The 18,288-nt window shown below is 35.2% G+C and overlaps 1 protein-coding gene across 2 annotated transcripts in view; it reads right to left on the bottom strand.

Annotated features, from left to right (window-relative positions):
* Nucleotides 1-650: 650 nt before the first annotated feature.
* Nucleotides 651-18,288, bottom strand: part of LOC6048655 (methyltransferase-like protein 9) — a 73,019-nt gene continuing 55,381 nt past the window's right edge. For both annotated transcript variants that reach the window (XM_038263670.1, XM_001865506.2), the window contains 4 exons: nt 7,132-7,422; nt 1,481-1,632; nt 968-1,140; nt 651-901 (listed from right to left, as the gene is read on the bottom strand). In XM_038263670.1, the coding sequence (XP_038119598.1) occupies nt 690-901; nt 968-1,140; nt 1,481-1,632; nt 7,132-7,422 (828 nt within the window). In that variant the 3' untranslated portion in view covers nt 651-689. The remainder of the gene's footprint in view (nt 902-967; nt 1,141-1,480; nt 1,633-7,131; nt 7,423-18,288) is intronic.

Here is an 18,288-nt window from a genome sequence, read left to right as displayed (position 1 = left end):
ACAATGTGATTGATTTTAAAATGTTTTAAAATGTAATAGTGTGATGTGGCAGAGGATTGAAAAACTATTGTTTTGAACCTATTGGGTAATAAACAGCTTATTTATTTAATAATCTATATTTTGCATTGTTTAATACTCAAATTCGTATCTGGGCAATGTTTTGCTGTATTTTCATTACAAATTGTACAAAGAAATGATTTATTTTCGGTCATATCGGGGTTTCCAGCTTAGATTTTGGAGTAATTTCAAAGAAAGCTAGACTTCTGGTAAATTTGGTTCGATTTTTTTGATTGGAGGTCAAATATTGGTCAAATGTAGTTGGTTAGAGTCCCCAAGGCATATAAATAAGAAGTTTGAGTGATATCAACATGCATGCACCTATTTTCTGTGACTTTTTTGAACAAATATCCCATAAAATCGAAAAATAATCTTCAAAAAAAAAATTATGAGATATTTCGGTATACCCCGAAAAATGTTGGGAAAAAGCCCTTCTTTCCACACACACAGACATTTGCTCAGAATTTGATTCTGAGTCGACATGTATACGTGAAGGTGGGTCTACGAGGCCTATTTAAGAAGTTCGTTTTTCGAGTGATTTTATAGCCTTTCCTCAGTGAGGTGAGGAAGGCAAAAACTTAAATAACAAAAACTTCATGATGATAACTGCAAGTTTTTTAATTCATAAAAAATTATTTTGAACATACAACTACTATATCATCTAGCCAATAAAACGATTGCCTTAAATCTCCTTCACATAAATACGGTGCCTTAGTCCAGGATAAAATTGTAAAACCAACAATTTCAAGTTTTTTAAAAAAAGCTTCTATTTCTTTTTCAATGGACATTCCTGTGTGATTAGGCCAGTGATCCAAAAGTGGCCTTAATGGCAAATGACTCGAATCTAAAAATAAAAAACCAAAAGAGTAAATTTGTTTACACAAACATTTATGATTCAATTGAAACCGACTTTTTTCCACATAATGGCTGTACGGCAACACCAATGCTACCATTAAGCGTCCGTCAGGCGCAAGTACGCTGTAAATCTCATGCAGAAGTGCTAGTGGGTCAATGCAACGGTCTAATACATTTAAACATGATACAAAGTCAACATTATTAAGAACGTTTATTTCCTCGACAACCCTGAAACCAAGAAAAGGTTATCATTACTAAACAGAAAAAATCGTGGTAATATCACATCTGGGAAGGGGTACAACTTTTATGTCAAAAAAAGTGTAATTTTACCTCTTTTTCATATTTTTTTTTCTTCATAAAATTATTTTTAGTAATTTTACCTCTGAAAATGTGTAATTTTACCACTATTCTGGTGTAATATCACTTTTTCAGTCTTAATTTAGGTAAAATTACATTATAACAGAGGTAATATTCAACCTTCTAAAACTACACTTTCCAAAATTACACTATTTTTTGCTGTGTAGCATAAAATTGTGTATTCCGACCACTTTTTTTTTTAGTTACTCACTGGATTTGCTTTTCTGCTAATCGGCTTCGCATAACCCAACTAGACTCTGTTGCAAAAAGAGTTATGTTCGAATCTGGCACAAGCAAAGATATCGCATTTACTAATCGTGCTGTAACTTCTCCGTCACCAGCACCAATGTCTAAAACTCGTATCTGAAAAAAAATGGGTAGGTATGTAAAGGAGATATCTTAATCGGAATATATGCGAGTGATCTTTATTCAACTCTTGCACAGTCCGACAAGACTTTGATCTCTTTCCCATCTTCTACGCTCGGACATATTTTATTCATCATCAACCCAACGTTGATGATGGTAAAAGCGATAAATATCACATATATTCTTCACTAAGTCACGAATACTAAGTATCCAAATTCAGGCTTTTTCGGGGCTACCCCCTGAAATCAAAGGTTGACCCATCACAAGGCGAAATTCCAAATTTGAGCTCATTCTGACCACGGGAACCCCTCCCTCTAATCGCTTGAAGTTTGTATGGGAAATTGTCAAATTGTATGGAGATGAACTGTTTCAGTTTTTACCTGTAGAGGGCGCAATAGTCGTCCAATCTTTATCAATTCTCGGAGGCACCATTTTTTTTTTTTTTTTTTTTTTTTTTTTAATTTATATTTATTTTGATTTTCTTCCATGTACATTCATTCAGTTAAAATATTATTGAGTGTCCAATCACAATCGATGACTTTTCACCTCAATTTTAAATACTAGCAACTTTCATTTATTCATGAAATATTGTAGCTTTCGCTATTCAGTGATTTCAAATGTAGGAGGTCCTACATGTACAAAAGGGAAAAGGGATACCTTAAAACTAACTTATAAACTATATAAAGAGCGGATCAATGCAGCTGAAGACTGCAATGATTTTTGTCGAAATGCATCAATTATCTTATTGGACATAACATCCAAAGTGTCAACTTCGGCTAATTGATGAAGTTCACTGGTGCTGAACCAGGGAGGAAGTTTCAGAATCATTTTCAGAATTTTGTTCTGAATCCTCTGAAGTTTTTTCTTCCTGGTTAAGCAACAGCTTGTCCAGATCGGCACAGCATAAAGCATGGCAGGTCTGAAAATTTGTTTATAAATTAACAGTTTATTCTTGAGACAAAGTCTAGAATTCCTGTTTATAAGTGGATACAAACATTTAATATATTTGTTACATTTAACCTGGATACTTTCAATGTGATCCTTGTAAGTAAGGTTTTTGTCAAAAGCAAGTCCAAGATATTTCACTTGATCCTCCCACTTTAAATTTACCTCATTCATCTTTATAATGTGATGACTTTTGGTTTAAGAAAATCAGCCCTTGGTTTGTGAGGGAAAATAATAAGTTGAGTTTTGCAGCATTTGGAGTAATTTTCCATTCTTTCAAATAAGAATTGAAAATATCCAAGCTTTTGTAATCTTCTTGTGATGACACGAAGGCTTCTACCTTTGGCGGAGATGCTTGTATCATCAGCAAAAGTGATTTCTGACATCCTGGGGGCAAATCAGGCAAGTCAGAAGTAAAAATATTGTATAAAATTGGACCCAAAATGCTTCCTTGAGGGACGCCAGCACGTACAGGTAGTTGATCAGATTTGCTATTCTGATAACATACCTGCAGAGTACGATCCGTCAAATAATTTTGAATAATTTTCACGATATAAATCGGAAAATTAAACCTTTTCAATTTCGCAATCAAACCTTTATGCCAAACACTGTCAAATGCTTTTTCTATGTCTAGAAGAGCAGCGCCAGTAGAATAGCCCTCAGATTTGTTGCTTCGAATTAAATTTGAAACTCTCAACAACTGATGAGTAGTTGAATGCCCAAGGCGAAATCCAAACTGCTCATCAGCGAAAATTGAATTTTCATTAATGTGCGTCATCATTCTATTAAGAATTATTCTTTCGAATAATTTACTAATAGATGAAAGCAAACTAATGGGCCGATAGCTTGAGGCTTCAGCAGGATTTTTATCCGGTTTCAAAATCGGAACTACTTTGGCATTTTTCCAACTACTGGGAAAATATGCCAAATCAAAACATTTGTTGAAAATTTTGACCAAGCTACTTAAAGTTGCTTCTGGTAATTTTTTAATTAAAATGTAAAAAATGCCATCCTCACCAGGGGCTTTCATATTTTTAAATTTTTTGATAATAGATTTTATTTCATTCAGATCCGTATTAAAAACTTCATCTGATGAAAATTCTTGTTCAACAATATTCTGAAATTCTATTGAAATTTGATCTTCAATAGGACTCAAAACATTTAAGTTGAAATTATGAGCACTCTCAAACTGCTGAGCAAGTTTTTGAGCTTTTTCCCCGTTAGTTAATAGAATATTATCACCATCTTTTAAAGAAGGGATTGGTTTTGAGGTTTCTTAAGAACCTTTGAAAGTTTCCAAAAGGTTTGGAATAAGGTTTAATTTGTTCGACATCTCTTGCGAACTTTTCATTTCGCAGGAGAGTGAATCTGTGGTCAATAACCTTTTGCAAATCTTTTGAATTCGCTTCAGTGCAGGATCACGAGAACGTTGATACTGTCTTCGGCGAACATTTTCAGACGAATCAGAAGCTGAAGATCGTCATCAATAATGGGAGAATCAAATTTGACTTGGACTTTAGGAATAGCAATATTCCTAGCATCCAAAATTGCATTAGTTAAAGATTCCAAGGCTGAATCAATATCAGCTTTGGTTTCTAAAACAAAATCATGATTTAAATTATTCTCAATATGATGCTGATACCTGTCCCAATTAGCTTTGTGGTAATTAAACACAGAACTATTGGGTCTGGTAACTGCTTCATGAGAAAGTGAAAAAGTTACTGGAAGGTGATCAGAATCAAAATCAGCATGAGTCACTAAAGGACCACAATACTGACTTTGATTTGTCAAAACCAAATCAATTGTTGATGGATTTCTAACAGAAGAAAAGCAAGTTGGCCCATTCGGGTATAAAACCGAATAAAGACCAGAAGTGCAATCTCTGAATAGAATTTTACCATTGGAATTTACTTTTGAATTATTCCAAGATTGGTGTTTGGCATTAAAATCACCGATGATCAAAAATCGAGATCTATGCCGAGTAAGTTTATTCAAATCCCCTTTGAAATAATTTTTATTTTCCCCAGTGCATTGGAAGGCAAATATGCAGCTGCAATCATAATTTTCCCAAAAGAAGTTTCAAGTTCAATGCCCAAACTTTCAATAACTTTTAACTTAAAGTCACGTAACGTGCTATAAGTCATACTACGGTGGATAACTATTGCAACTCCACCGCCATTTCGATTCATTCTGTTATTGGTTATAACTTTATAATCTGGATCACTTTTCAAATAAGTGCCAGTTTTTAAAAATGTTTCGGTTATAACAGCAACATGCACGTTATGAACTCGTAAAAGTTGAAAAATTCATTTTCTTTCGCTTTTAAAGAGCGAGCATTAAAATTCATAATATTGATGGAATTACTTAGATCCATGATTAAACTTCAGGGTAAGAACAACATCATTCGCAAATTTTAATCCAATCTGGATAGCTTCCATCATGGATGTAGCATTACTCATTGTTTGAATCAAACCAAACAGTGAGTTTTGCAAAAAGTCATTTTTCAAACGTAACATCGCCGAGATCAGAAGATCCCAAAGCGTTGCCAGCAGAAAAATTTTCAAATGAAATTTGAGGTACCTGCCCAATTTGAAAATTGGTAGAGGATTTAAAATTCGTGGATGAACCCGAACCCGAAACGACGTTGGCATAAGAAATGCCATTGTGTTACCTAACTTTTCCACGGTAGAAGTATTTTGTCTAGCTTCAGAGTGAGACAGCACGAACGTTTGATTTAAAGATGCAGGTACAACCTGACTTTGAGAAAATTTCGGTTTGGATTTCGGCTGATGCTTAGCACGAGAATCCAAAACCTTTTTCTGATGGGGCAATCCCAGAAATTTGATTTGTGATTTCCACCACAATTTGCACATTTAAATTGGGTGACTTCTTTCACGGGACAATTGTCCTTGTCGTGAGAAGAATCCCCGCAAACCATGCATTTTGGAACCATGGCGCAATGATCAGTACCGTGACCGAATGCCTGGCAACGCCGGCACTGGGTCAGATTCTGGCCATTACCGCCATGTTTCTTAAAATGCTCCCACTTTACCCGTACATGGAACAAAAACTGAACTTTGTCCAAAAGTTTCAAATTGTTGATTTCATTTCTGTTGAAATGAATCAGATAAAATTGTGAAGTCAAACCAAAGCGAGAAATATTCCCGTTTGATTTTTTCTTCATTGGTATTACTTGGGATGGGGCAAAGCCAAGCAACACCTTAAGTTCGTTTTTGATCTCATCCACCGACAAGTCGTTGGAGAGACCTTTCAGGACCGCCTTGAATGGACGAGCATTCTTGGTCTCATACGTGTAGAAATTGTGTTTGTGGTTTTTCAAATAACCAACAAAAGTTTGGTGATCTTGTAAAGATTCCGTCAACAAGCGACATTCTCCTCTTCGACCAAGCTGGAACGAAACCTTCAAATTGCAAGTTTCCTTGCAATTCTTCAGTTGCGTTCGAAAGCTGGCCAAATCGGAGACGGAAGTCACTACAATTGGCGGAGCCTTTACTCGTTTCTCGACGGCAGAAGGCTCAGTACGAGGAGAAGGATTCTTGTCAACAGTTTCGGATAAAACACCGAAACTGTTTGCCAATGGAATTGGAGGATTGACCTCACTTTCAGAATCAGAATCAGACCTCGGATGAGGCTGTTTTCTTTTTCTGTTTCCGTTAGCCGATTTAGCGTTCAAACGCTTCACCGACGTAACGACCAAATCTTCAGAAGATTTGCGTTTACCTTTGTTTTGACGCATTTTGCAAGCAAAGTTCTCTTAAAAAGATGGCTTCGTTTGTAAAATACAACAAAATTTCAGGTGGGGTTAGTCTTGAAAAGACTGTTTAGAATTTTGGAAAGTAACTCAGGTAGTCTTTAAAAAGACTGTGAATTTTTTTGAAATAACTCTGAGCTTAGGTAGTAAAAAATACCGCAGCGCTCTAGTGTCCGTTCACCTCGAAGGTTCGCAAGACACTGACTCAGAGGCACCATATTTTAAAGATTTTTTGGCAGGCAAGCGAGCACGCACGTGCATTTAAAAATTATTGTTTCTAGGTAGCCCCTTAGAGCAGTCTGCGCCAAAATGGTAATTTTCAGAAGCTAATAACTTATCAGTAAAAAATCCAAAAAATATGGTGTCTTCGGAAAGTTGTTCTAAGTTTAATGAAGGTCATCTGAGAATTGATAAAGATTGGACGACTATGGCGCCCTCCACAGGTAAAAAAGTAAAATAGTTGCTTTTCTCCATACATTTTGACGATTTTTCCCATATAAATTCAAGCGATTAGAGGGAGGGGTTCCTGAGGTCAGAATGAGCTTAAATTTGAAATTTAGCCTAAAGATGGATCAATCCCGAGAAAGCCCGGATTTGGACCACCCTAGTATTTAGCAAATAAAGTTAGCTTAAATCGATGTACTCACACTTACGCAAAATCTTTTAGCATTGTTCTACTTTCACGGAGATTTTCGATAAACAAAACACATGCAAACGTGTTTTCCCGGACATTCAATTTTAACAGAAATTAATTGCTGGATTCCATTTGTAATACTTACAGTGTTGTTACCATTGTTTGCTAAATTCTTCAGTCCACTATTAGTAAGAATCGTTTGAAACTGGTTATCAGATAAAATGTACATTGATCCACGCCTTAATATTCCATTTACATCTGTTTGTGTCATAAATACGCTGAGGAATGCTTTAGCCAATAAGTGCCACAATTGGAGCCATAGTTTACTGGATTCAAGACGTGACTGTTCTATCCACTGTAATGTTATTTCATCTGGACTGCCCATGTTGATAAATCTGTTTCGGAATTCTTTCGGAATATTTAGGAGTGTATACCACTAAAAAAAGACTTAATTAAAATTTATACCTAAAGTCCAAAGTGATCCAAGATACCATGTTAAAACCTCATTAAAGGAGGGGAAAAATTGAAATAAAATAGGCTTTCTTCGAGACAATTCTTGGAATTTTATAATTTTTGCCATTTTGTCAACAAGACTTCGGACCTACGTTATATGAATTTCTAGCTTATAAGACCCCTGATTCAGATTAAACACAGAGCGGATTCGCTAATTCTAGAGTTTTTTTTAAAGGTACCGTGATCTGGGGCGAACCGGGACACATAGGGCAAATTGGGACAGCTTTTTTTTTAATTTATATTTATTCAGATTTTCTCTTCCATGTACATTCAGTTAAAATATTATTGAGTGTCCAATCACAATCGATGACTTTTCACCTCAATTTTAATTACTAGCAACTTTCATTTATTCATGAAATATTTTAGTTTTCGCTATTCAGTGATTTCAAATGTAGGACATGTACAAAAGGGAAAAGGGATCCTTAAAACTAACTTATAAACTATATAAAGAGCGGATCAATGCAGCTGAAGACTGCAATGATTTTTGTCGAAATGCATCAATTATCTTATTGGACATAACATCCAAAGTGTCCACTTCGGCTAATTGATGAAGTTCACTGGTGCTGAATCAGGGAGGAAGTTTCAGAATCATTTTCAGAATTTTGTTCTGAATCCTCTGAAGTTTTTTCTTCCTGGTTAAGCAACAGCTTGTCCAGATCGGCACAGCATAAAACATGGCAGGTCTGAAAATTTGTTTATAAATTAACAGCTTATTCTTGAGACAAAGTCTAGAATTCCTGTTTATAAGTGGATACAAACATTTAATATATTTGTTACATTTAACCTGGATACTTTCAATGTGATCCTTGTAAGTAAGGTTTTTGTCAAAAGCAAGTCCAAGATATTTCACTTGATCCTCCCACTTTAAATTTACCTCATTCATCTTTATAATGTGTTGACTTTTTGGTTTAAGAAAATCAGCCCTTGGTTTGTGAGGGAAAATAATAAGTTGAGTTTTTGCAGCATTTGGAGAAATTTTCCATTCTTTCAAATAAGAATTGAAAATATCCAAGCTTTTGTAATCTTCTTGTGATGACACGAAGGCTTCTACCTTTGGCGGAGATGCTTGTATCATCAGCAAAAGTGATTTCTGTCATCCTGGGGCAAATCAGGCAAGTCAGAAGTAAAAATATTGTATAAAATTGGACCCAAAATGCTTCCTTGAGGGACGCCAGCACGTACAGGTAGTTGATCAGATTTGCTATTCTGATAACATACCTGCAGTGTACGATCCGTCAAATAATTTTGGATAATTTTCACGATATAAATCGGAAAATTAAACCTTTTCAATTTCACAATCAAACCTTTATGCCAAACACTGTCAAATGCTTTTTCTATGTCTAGAAGAGCAGCGCCAGTAAAGTAGCCCTCAGATTTGTTGCTTCGAATTAAATTTGAAACTCTCAACAACTGATGAGTTGTTGAATGCCCAAGGCGAAATCCAAACTGCTCATCAGCGAAAATTGAATTTTCATTAATGTGCGTCATCATTCTATTAAGAATTATTCTTTCGAATAATTTACTAATAGATAAAAGCAAACTAATGGGCCGCTAGCTTGAGGCTTCAGCAGGATTTTTATCCGGTTTCAAAATCGGAACTACTTTGGCATTTTTCCAACTACTGGGAAAATATGCCAAATCAAAACATTTGTTGCAAATTTTGACCAAACTACTTAAAGTTGCTTCAGGTAATTTTTTAATTAAAATGTAAAAACGTTACTTAATCTACCAGCAGGTGGTTGCTGCCTTCCTCCTAAAAGCCTTGCAACCACACATTACGAAAGTTTTGGCTAACGCTTCCTTAGTAAAGACACTATACATCTGAGTGCTGCCATCTATGATAAATTCAATGAACCATTTGAAAGCACTGCAGTGTTTGTGTGCGTGCACTGAGTCGAAAGTTCCGACAGCTATCCGACGGAGCTTTCAAATAATGTAAATAATGACCCTTTTTTGTATCAACCAAAACAGTTTTTCGAACATAACTTTTAAGGTACTGCACCAAACCGGATGAAATTTAAAAAAGACTTAAAGGACCTAAAGGCAAATCCAAAAACATAGATCCGGACAGAATCGGTCGGGCCAGTTCCGAGAAAAGTGAGTGAGAAAAAAAATTCTACGTCCATCCACACGCACAGACATTTGCTCAGAATTTGATTCTGAGCCGATATGTATACGTGAAGGTATATCTAGAAGGCTTACACGCAAAAAAAGCGTTCTCGTAGCCATGAACAAAAAATCACGAATTTAGCAAACAAGCGTGTTCATGGAAACGTGAACAAATTCATGAAATCATGGTACAAAAATCATGAAATCATGATGGGCACTTCATGAAGTTATGAACTAGTTCACGAAGTTGTGATCCATGTTTAAAGCAGAAAAGTTGCGTTATTTTTTAAAGTCGACCGTAACGCTTGGAAACAAAACAGACATGTTTTGACGTGCTGGCCAGCTGATTGGCGGAATGTGCTTGTGCGTTGACTTTTAGAGAAATTTTTCAAGAAGTTTTCTTTGGTAATAAATGTTTGTGCTTGTGGTTTTCGATTGTCGACTTCTGGAGGCCAGGTAAGTTTCGCCAGGGGGAAATGGCCACAAGGGCTCATGCATGAAGACCGTGGCTTGTTGGGGGAGTCTAGCGAAAATCACGTTCCAAGGAATAAGTTGAAATTGTGTATGGTGAAAAGCAACGCAGGAAAGGAGTAGGGAAGTTGGGGTTGGAGGAGCATTTCAAACATTTGAAGCATTTCGATAAATTCAAGTACATGTAATGTATTTCAAGTAATTAAGGTTATTCAAGTTTTTGTTTCAATAATTTAAGTAATTCAAGCATTTCAAGTAATTATAGTATTCAAAGAAGTCCGATGCAAAAAAGTTATAAAGTTTTTGTCCCACGTCTCTGGTCGGGGTCAAGGAAGGGGGGTATTGTGGGCCAAAATTTAAAATATAGTCTCAAAATTTGCATGTCAAAAGTGTTTTCAAATGCATTTTACACTAGGTCAGTTGTTTTGCAATCATTAGTTCTCAAAAAATTAAGATTTTACGAAAACAAAAAATTGAGCGAATAAAAACTTTTTGCGATTCTAAGCACCTACAATTTTCAAAAAATCATTTTTAAATTAGCCCAAACATGCTAAAAATGCTTCTAAACGCAGGGGAATGCATTTTAAATTAATTTCAGATGATTACATTTAAATTTCCATTGACATTTTGAAGTAAAATTTTAAATATTTATAATATTTAAAATATTTAAAATATTTTTAAAATATTTAAAATATTTAAAATATTTAAAATATTTAAAATATTTAAAATATTTAAAATATTTAAAATATTTAAAATATTTAAAATATTTCAAATATTTCAAATATTTCAAATATTTCAAATATTTCAAATATTTCAAATATTTCAAATATTTCAAATATTTCAAATATTTCAAATATTTCAAATATTTCAAATATTTCAAATATTTCAAATATTTCAAATATTTCAAATATTTCAAATATTTCAAATATCTCAAATATTTCAAATATTTCAAATATTTCAAATATTTCAATATTTTAAATATTTCAAATATTTCAAATATTTCAAATATTTCAAATATTTCAAATATTTCAAATATTTCAAATATTTCAAATATTTCAAATATTTCAAATATTTCAAATATTTCAAATATTTCAAATATTTCAAATTTTCAAATATTTCAAATATTTCAAATATTTCAAATATTTCAAATATTTCAAATATTTCAAATATTTCAAATATTTCAAATATTTCAAATATTTCAAATATTTCAAATATTTCAAATATTTCAAATATTTCAAATATTTCAAATATTTCAAATATTTCAAATATTTCAAATATTTCAAATATTTCAAATATTTCAAATATTTCAAATATTTCAAATATTTCAAATATTTCAAATATTTCAAATATTTCAAATATTTCAAATATTTCAAATATTTCAAATATTTCAAATATTTCAAATATTTCAAATATTTCAAATATTTCAAATATTTCAAATATTTCAAATATTTCAAATATTTCAAATATTTCAAATATTTCAAATATTTCAAATATTTCAAATATTTCAAATATTTCAAATATTTCAAATATTTCAAATATTTCAAATATTTCAAATATTTCAAATATTTCAAATATATCAAATATTTCAAATATTTCAAATATTTCAAATATTTCAAATATTTCAAATATTTCAAATATTTCAAATATTTCAAATATTTCAAATATTTCAAATATTTCAAATATTTCAAATATTTCAAATATTTCAAATATTTCAAATATTTCAAATATTTCAAATATTTCAAATATTTCAAATATTTCAAATATTTCAAATATTTCAAATATTTCAAATATTTCAAATATTTCAAATATTTCAAATATTTCAAATATTTCAAATATTTCAAATATTTCAAATATTTCAAATATTTCAAATATTTCAAATATTTCAAATATTTCAAATATTTCAAATATTTCAAATATTTCAAATATTCATTTTTTTTTATTTTTGTATTTTTGTATTTTTGTATTTTTGTATTTTTGTATTTTTGTATTTTTTTGTATTTTTGTATTTTGTATTTTTGTATTTTGTATTTTTGTATTTTTGTATTTTTGTATTTTGTATTTTTGTATTTTTGTATTTTTGTATTTTTGTATTTTGTATTTTTGTATTTTTGTATTTTTATTTTTGTATTTTTGTATTTTTGTATTTTTGTATTTTTGTATTTTTGTATTTTTGTATTTTTGTATTGCTTTGTATTGTAACTTCTAAGTGACGTTGGGCCATAGTTCGTTGACATTTCTTTAAATAGTCGTAATTTTCAATTTGATGAATTTTGATATGTCACATGACATGGTTCCTTGCAAATTCCGAAGTGTCCCCAAGTGGCACCGGTTACCGGTGACCCGTTCCGGATTGGCCAGGTTGAACCAGAGAAGGTTGGCATCACTTATGATAGACATAGTTTTTAATTTGATGAAGTTTGATATGTCACTTGACATGGTTCCATGCAAATTCCGAAGTGTCCCAAAGTGGCACCGGTTACCGGTGACCCGTTCCGGAGTGACCAGGTTGAACCAGAGAACGTTGGCATCACTTATGATGGACATAGTTTATAATTTCTTTAATTTTGATATGTCACATGCCATGGTTCCTTGCAAATTCTGAAGTGTCCACAAGTGGCCACCGGAGACCCGTTCCGGAGTGGCCAGGTTGGACCAGAGAAGGTTGGCATCACTTAGAATGGTCATAGTTTTTAATTTGATGAATTTTGATATGTCACATGCCATGGTTCCTTGCAAATTCCGAAGTGTCCCCAAGTGGCCACCGGTTACCGGTGACCCGTTCCGGAGTGGCCAGGTTGAACCAGAGAACGTTGATATCACTTATAATGGGCATAGTTTTTAATTTGATGAAGTTTGATATGTCACTTGACATGGTTCCATGCAAATTCCGAAGTGTCCCCAAGTGGCCACCGGTTACTGGTGACCCGTTCCGGAGTGACTAGGTTGAACCACAGAACGTTGGCATCACTTATAATGGCCAAAGTTTATAATTTCTTTAATTTTGATATGTCACATGCCATGGTTCCTTGCAAATTCCGAAGTGTCCCCAAGTGGCACCGGTGACCCGTTCCGGAGTGGCCAGGTTGGACCAGAGAAGGTTGATATCACTTAGAATGGTCATAGTTTTTAATTTCTTGAATTTTGATATGTCACATGCCATGGTTCCTTGCAAATTCCTAAGTGTCCCCAAGTTGCCACCGGTTACCGGTGACCTGTTCCGGAGTGGCCAGGTTGAACCAGAGAACGTTGATATCACTTATAATGGACATAGTTTTTAATTTGATGAAGTTTGATATGTCACTTGACATGGTTCCATGCAAATTCCGAAGTGTCCCCAAGTGGCACCGATTACCCGTTCCGGAGTGGCCAGGTTGGACTACAAAGGTTGGCATCACTTATAATGGTCATAGTTTTTAATTTGATGAAGTTTGATATGTCACTTGACATGGTTCCATGCAAATTCCGAAGTGTCCCCAAGTGGCACCGGTGACCCGTTCCGGAGTGGCCAGGTTGGACCACAAAAGGTTGGCATCACTAATAATGGTCATAGTTTTCAATTTCTTGAATTTTGATATGTCACATGCCATGGTTCCTTGCAAATTCCTAAGTGTCCCCAAGTGGCACCGGTTACCGGTGACCCGTTCCGGATTGGCCAGGTTGAACCAGAGAAGGTTGGCATCACTTATGATAGACATAGTTTTTAATTTGATGAAGTTTGATATGTCACTTGACATGGTTCCATGCAAATTCCGAAGTGTCCCAAAGTGGCACCGGTTACCGGTGACCCGTTCCGAGTGACCAGGTTGAACCAGAGAACGTTGGCATCACTTATGATGGACATAGTTTATAATTTCTTTAATTTTGATATGTCACATGCCATGGTTCCTTGCAAATTCTGAAGTGTCCACAAGTGGCCACCGGAGACCCGTTCCGGAGTGGCCAGGTTGGACCAGAGAAGGTTGGCATCACTTAGAATGGTCATAGTTTTTAATTTCTTGAATTTTGATATGTCACATGCCATGGTTCCTTGCAAATTCCTAAGTGTCCCCAAGTGGCCACCGGTTACCGGTGACCCGTTCCGGAGTGGCCAGGTTGAACCAGAGAACGTTGATATCACTTATAATGGGCATAGTTTTTAATTTGATGAAGTTTGATATGTCACTTGACATGGTTCCATGCAAATTCCGAAGTGTCCCCAAGTGGCCACCGGTTACTGGTGACCCGTTCCGGAGTGACTAGGTTGAACCACAGAACGTTGGCATCACTTATAATGGCCAAAGTTTATAATTTCTTTAATTTTGATATGTCACATGCCATGGTTCCTTGCAAATTCCGAAGTGTCCCCAAGTGGCACCGGTGACCCGTTCCGGAGTGGCCAGGTTGGACCAGAGAAGGTTGATATCACTTAGAATGGTCATAGTTTTTAATTTCTTGAATTTTGATATGTCACATGCCATGGTTCCTTGCAAATTCCTAAGTGTCCCCAAGTTGCCACCGGTTACCGGTGACCTGTTCCGGAGTGGCCAGGTTGAACCAGAGAACGTTGATATCACTTATAATGGACATAGTTTTTAATTTGATGAAGTTTGATATGTCACTTGACATGGTTCCATGCAAATTCCGAAGTGTCCCCAAGTGGCACCGATTACCCGTTCCGGAGTGGCCAGGTTGGACTACAAAGGTTGGCATCACTTATAATGGTCATAGTTTTTAATTTGATGAAGTTTGATATGTCACTTGACATGGTTCCATGCAAATTCCGAAGTGTCCCCAAGTGGCACCGGTGACCCGTTCCGGAGTGGCCAGGTTGGACCACAAAAGGTTGGCATCACTTATAATGGTCATAGTTTTCAATTTCTTGAATTTTGATATGTCACATGCCATGGTTCCTTGCAAATTCCGAAGTGTCCCCAAGTGGCACCGGTTACCGGTGACCCGTTCCGGAGTGGCCAGGTTGGACCACAGAAAGTTGGCATCACTTATGATAGACATAGTTATTAATTTTATGAAGTTTGATATGTCACTTGACATGGTTCCATGCAAATTCCGAAGTGTCCCCAAGTGGCACCGATGACCCGTTCCGGAGTGGCCAGGTTGGACCACAAAAGGTTGGCATCACTTATAATGGTCATAGTTTTTAATTTCTTGAATTTTGATATGTCACATGCCATGGTTCCTTGCAAATTCCGAAGTGTCCCCAAGTGGCCACCGGTTACCGGTGACCCGTTCCGGAGTGGCCAGGTTGGACCACAAAAGGTTGGCATCACTTATAATGGTCATAGTTTTTAATTTGATGAATTTTGATATGTCACATGCCATGGTTCCTTGCAAATTCCGAAGTGTCCCCAAGTGGCCAGCGGTTACCGGTGACCCGTTCCGGAGTGGCCAGGTTGAACCAGAGACCGTTGGTATCACTTATAATGGACATAGTTTTTAATTTGATGAAGTTTGATATGTCACTTGACATAGTTCCATGCAAATTCCGAAGTGTCCCCAAGTGGCACCGGTGACCCGTTCCGGAGTGGCCAGGTTGGACCAGGTTCCGTCGGCATTGCTCCAATAAAGCAGGTTCTCGGTATCTTTCATCTGCGGCCAAAAAATCCAAAATCGGTTAAATTATCTAATTTTGGTATGCGAATAACTGATTGCAAATAAATAAATCCGTACCAGGGCCAAAATTAAACAGTTCATCACGTAATAATTGAATGATACCCTGCAACTGTCACTTTTCCGTTAAATGATTTCTGAACGTTCTTCGCCTCTGTTTCAAAACTGTGGCAACGCCCACAAAATTTCTCCGAAGGAAAATTTCATGCTTTTGTTCGCATGAGCGTGAACAAATGTATGATTTGTTTCCTGTTACCATGAACGAAGTTTATAAATACGAGAACAGGAAAAACGTAACCAGACCTGGCGTTACGGTTTTTCGTGAACAAACGATCATGGAAATCGGTTGCAAACATGCATTTGTTCACGGTGCAAAATCTTATCATAAAATTTGCTTTGTTTCCATTTTCATGGTACGTTGTTCACGTTTACGGGAACGGACTTTTTTGCGTGTATTTAAAAAGTTCAATTTTTGAGTGATTTTATAGCCTTGCCTCAGTGAGGTGAGGAAGGCAAAAATGCCATCCTAACTAGGGGCTTTCATATTTTTAAATTTTTTGATAATAGATTTTATTTCATTCAGATCCGTATTCAAAACTTCATCTGATGAAAATTCTTGTTCAACAGTATTCTGAAATTCTATTGACGTTTTTTTTTTTAACCAGGATGTCCCGGCAGAAACTACGGCGCCACATCACAGCGGAGAAACCCACAAAAAGTGTTCTAGTTTCTGAAGATTTGCATTGTTTTTTTTTTTTTGCTGCACTCTTCAGCGAGTGCCGCTGAAGTTGATGAGAGTTTGCACGAGAGTGTGATGATGATTTGACAGCTCGATACGCTCGCTTGTCACTGGACAGGCGAATTGAGGGAGGTAGGTAAGTTTAGTGAGAATAAATTTAAAAAAAGATGAATAGATAAATAGAATAATGTAACGAAATACCAGCTAAGCAAAAAAAAAACATGCAAATTGAAGCGTAGAATTTACATAGGTAATTAAAAAGTTGGAATCATAAAAAAATGTTCATAACGCTTCCTTAGTAAAGACACTATACATCTGAGTGCTGCCATCTATGATAAATTCAATGAAACATTTGAAAGCACTGCAGTCAGGGAAGGTATTTGCCGATGGGCCTCCAAAAAGATTTTTTAATTTATTTCCTTCCAGTTAAGGACTTTACTATAATCATGTATGGAGCACTTGTAGATATTTTACTAATGAACAACTTTGTAGAACATTGTTTTGTTCTAAACTGAATGCTGTTGACATTAGAGCGTAAACAAAAATCCCCTCACCATCGCGAGTGAGGGACGCCGATGGTGGCATTTTTAGACATTGTTTACGCTCTGGTGTCAACAGCATTCACTTTGGAACAAAACAATATTCTACAAAACTGTTCGTTTGTACAAAATCTACAATTGCTTCATACATCATTATAGTTAATTCTGTAACTGGATGGTAATAAATCAAACGAGGGCTTCGCGATGTTTTTCTGCCATTTGCCACCCCTGACTGCAGTGTTTGTGTGCGTGCACTGAGTCGAAAGTTCCGACAGCTATCCGACGGAGCTTTCAAATAATGTAAATAATGACCCTTTTTTGTATCAACCAAAACAGTTTTTCGAACATAACTTTTAAGGTACTGCACCAAACCGGATGAAATTTAAAAAAGACTTAAAGGACCTAAAGGCAAATCCAAAAACATAGATCCGGACAGAATCGGTCGGGCCAGTTCCGAGAAAAGTGAGTGAGAAAAAATTTACGTCCATCCACACGCACAGACATTTGCTCAGAATTTGATTCTGAGCCGATATGTATACGTGAAGGTATATCTAGAAGGCTTATTTAAAAAGTTCAATTTTTGAGTGATTTTATAGCCTTGCCTCAGTGAGGTGAGGAAGGCAAAAATGCCATCCTAACTAGGGGCTTTCATATTTTTAAATTTTTTGATAATAGATTTTATTTCATTCAGATCCGTATTCAAAACTTCATCTGATGAAAATTCTTGTTCAACAGTATTCTGAAATTCTATTGACGTTTTTTTAACCAGGATGTCCCGGCAGAAACTACGGCGCCACATCACAGCGGAGAAACCCACAAAAAGTGTTCTAGATTCTGAAGATTTGCATTGTTTTTTTGTTGCACTCTTCAGCGAGTGCCGCTGAAGTTGATGAGAGTTTGCACGAGAGTGTGATGATGATTTGACAGCTCCATACGCTCGCTTGTCACTGGACAGGCGAATTGAGGGAGGTAGGTAAGTTTAGTGAGAATAAATTTAAGAAAAGATGAATAGATAAATAGAATAATGTAACGAAATACCAGCTAAGCAAAAAAAAACATGCAAATTGAAGCGTAGAATTTACATAGGTAATTAAAAAGTTGCAATCATAAAAAAATGTTCATTAACTATTACGAAAGAAGATTTTAACAAAATGAAGAAAACAGCAGTTATTAAAAACAGTAAAAAAAGAGTAAAATCCTCAAAGGTGATAAAAATTTGCAATAATAGATAATAGTTATCAAATGTGAAGCGAAGGAAAGGAAACACGCAATTTTAGTGAAAATTTTAATTGAACTACAACAAACAAGATATATTAAAGAAAGG

Source organism: Culex quinquefasciatus, chromosome 3, assembly GCF_015732765.1.
Source record: "Culex quinquefasciatus strain JHB chromosome 3, VPISU_Cqui_1.0_pri_paternal, whole genome shotgun sequence".
Classification (NCBI taxonomy): Eukaryota; Metazoa; Arthropoda; class Insecta; order Diptera; family Culicidae; genus Culex; species Culex quinquefasciatus.
The sequence above is the reverse complement of the archived record's forward strand: the minus strand, read 5'-3'. Positions and strand labels throughout refer to the sequence as shown.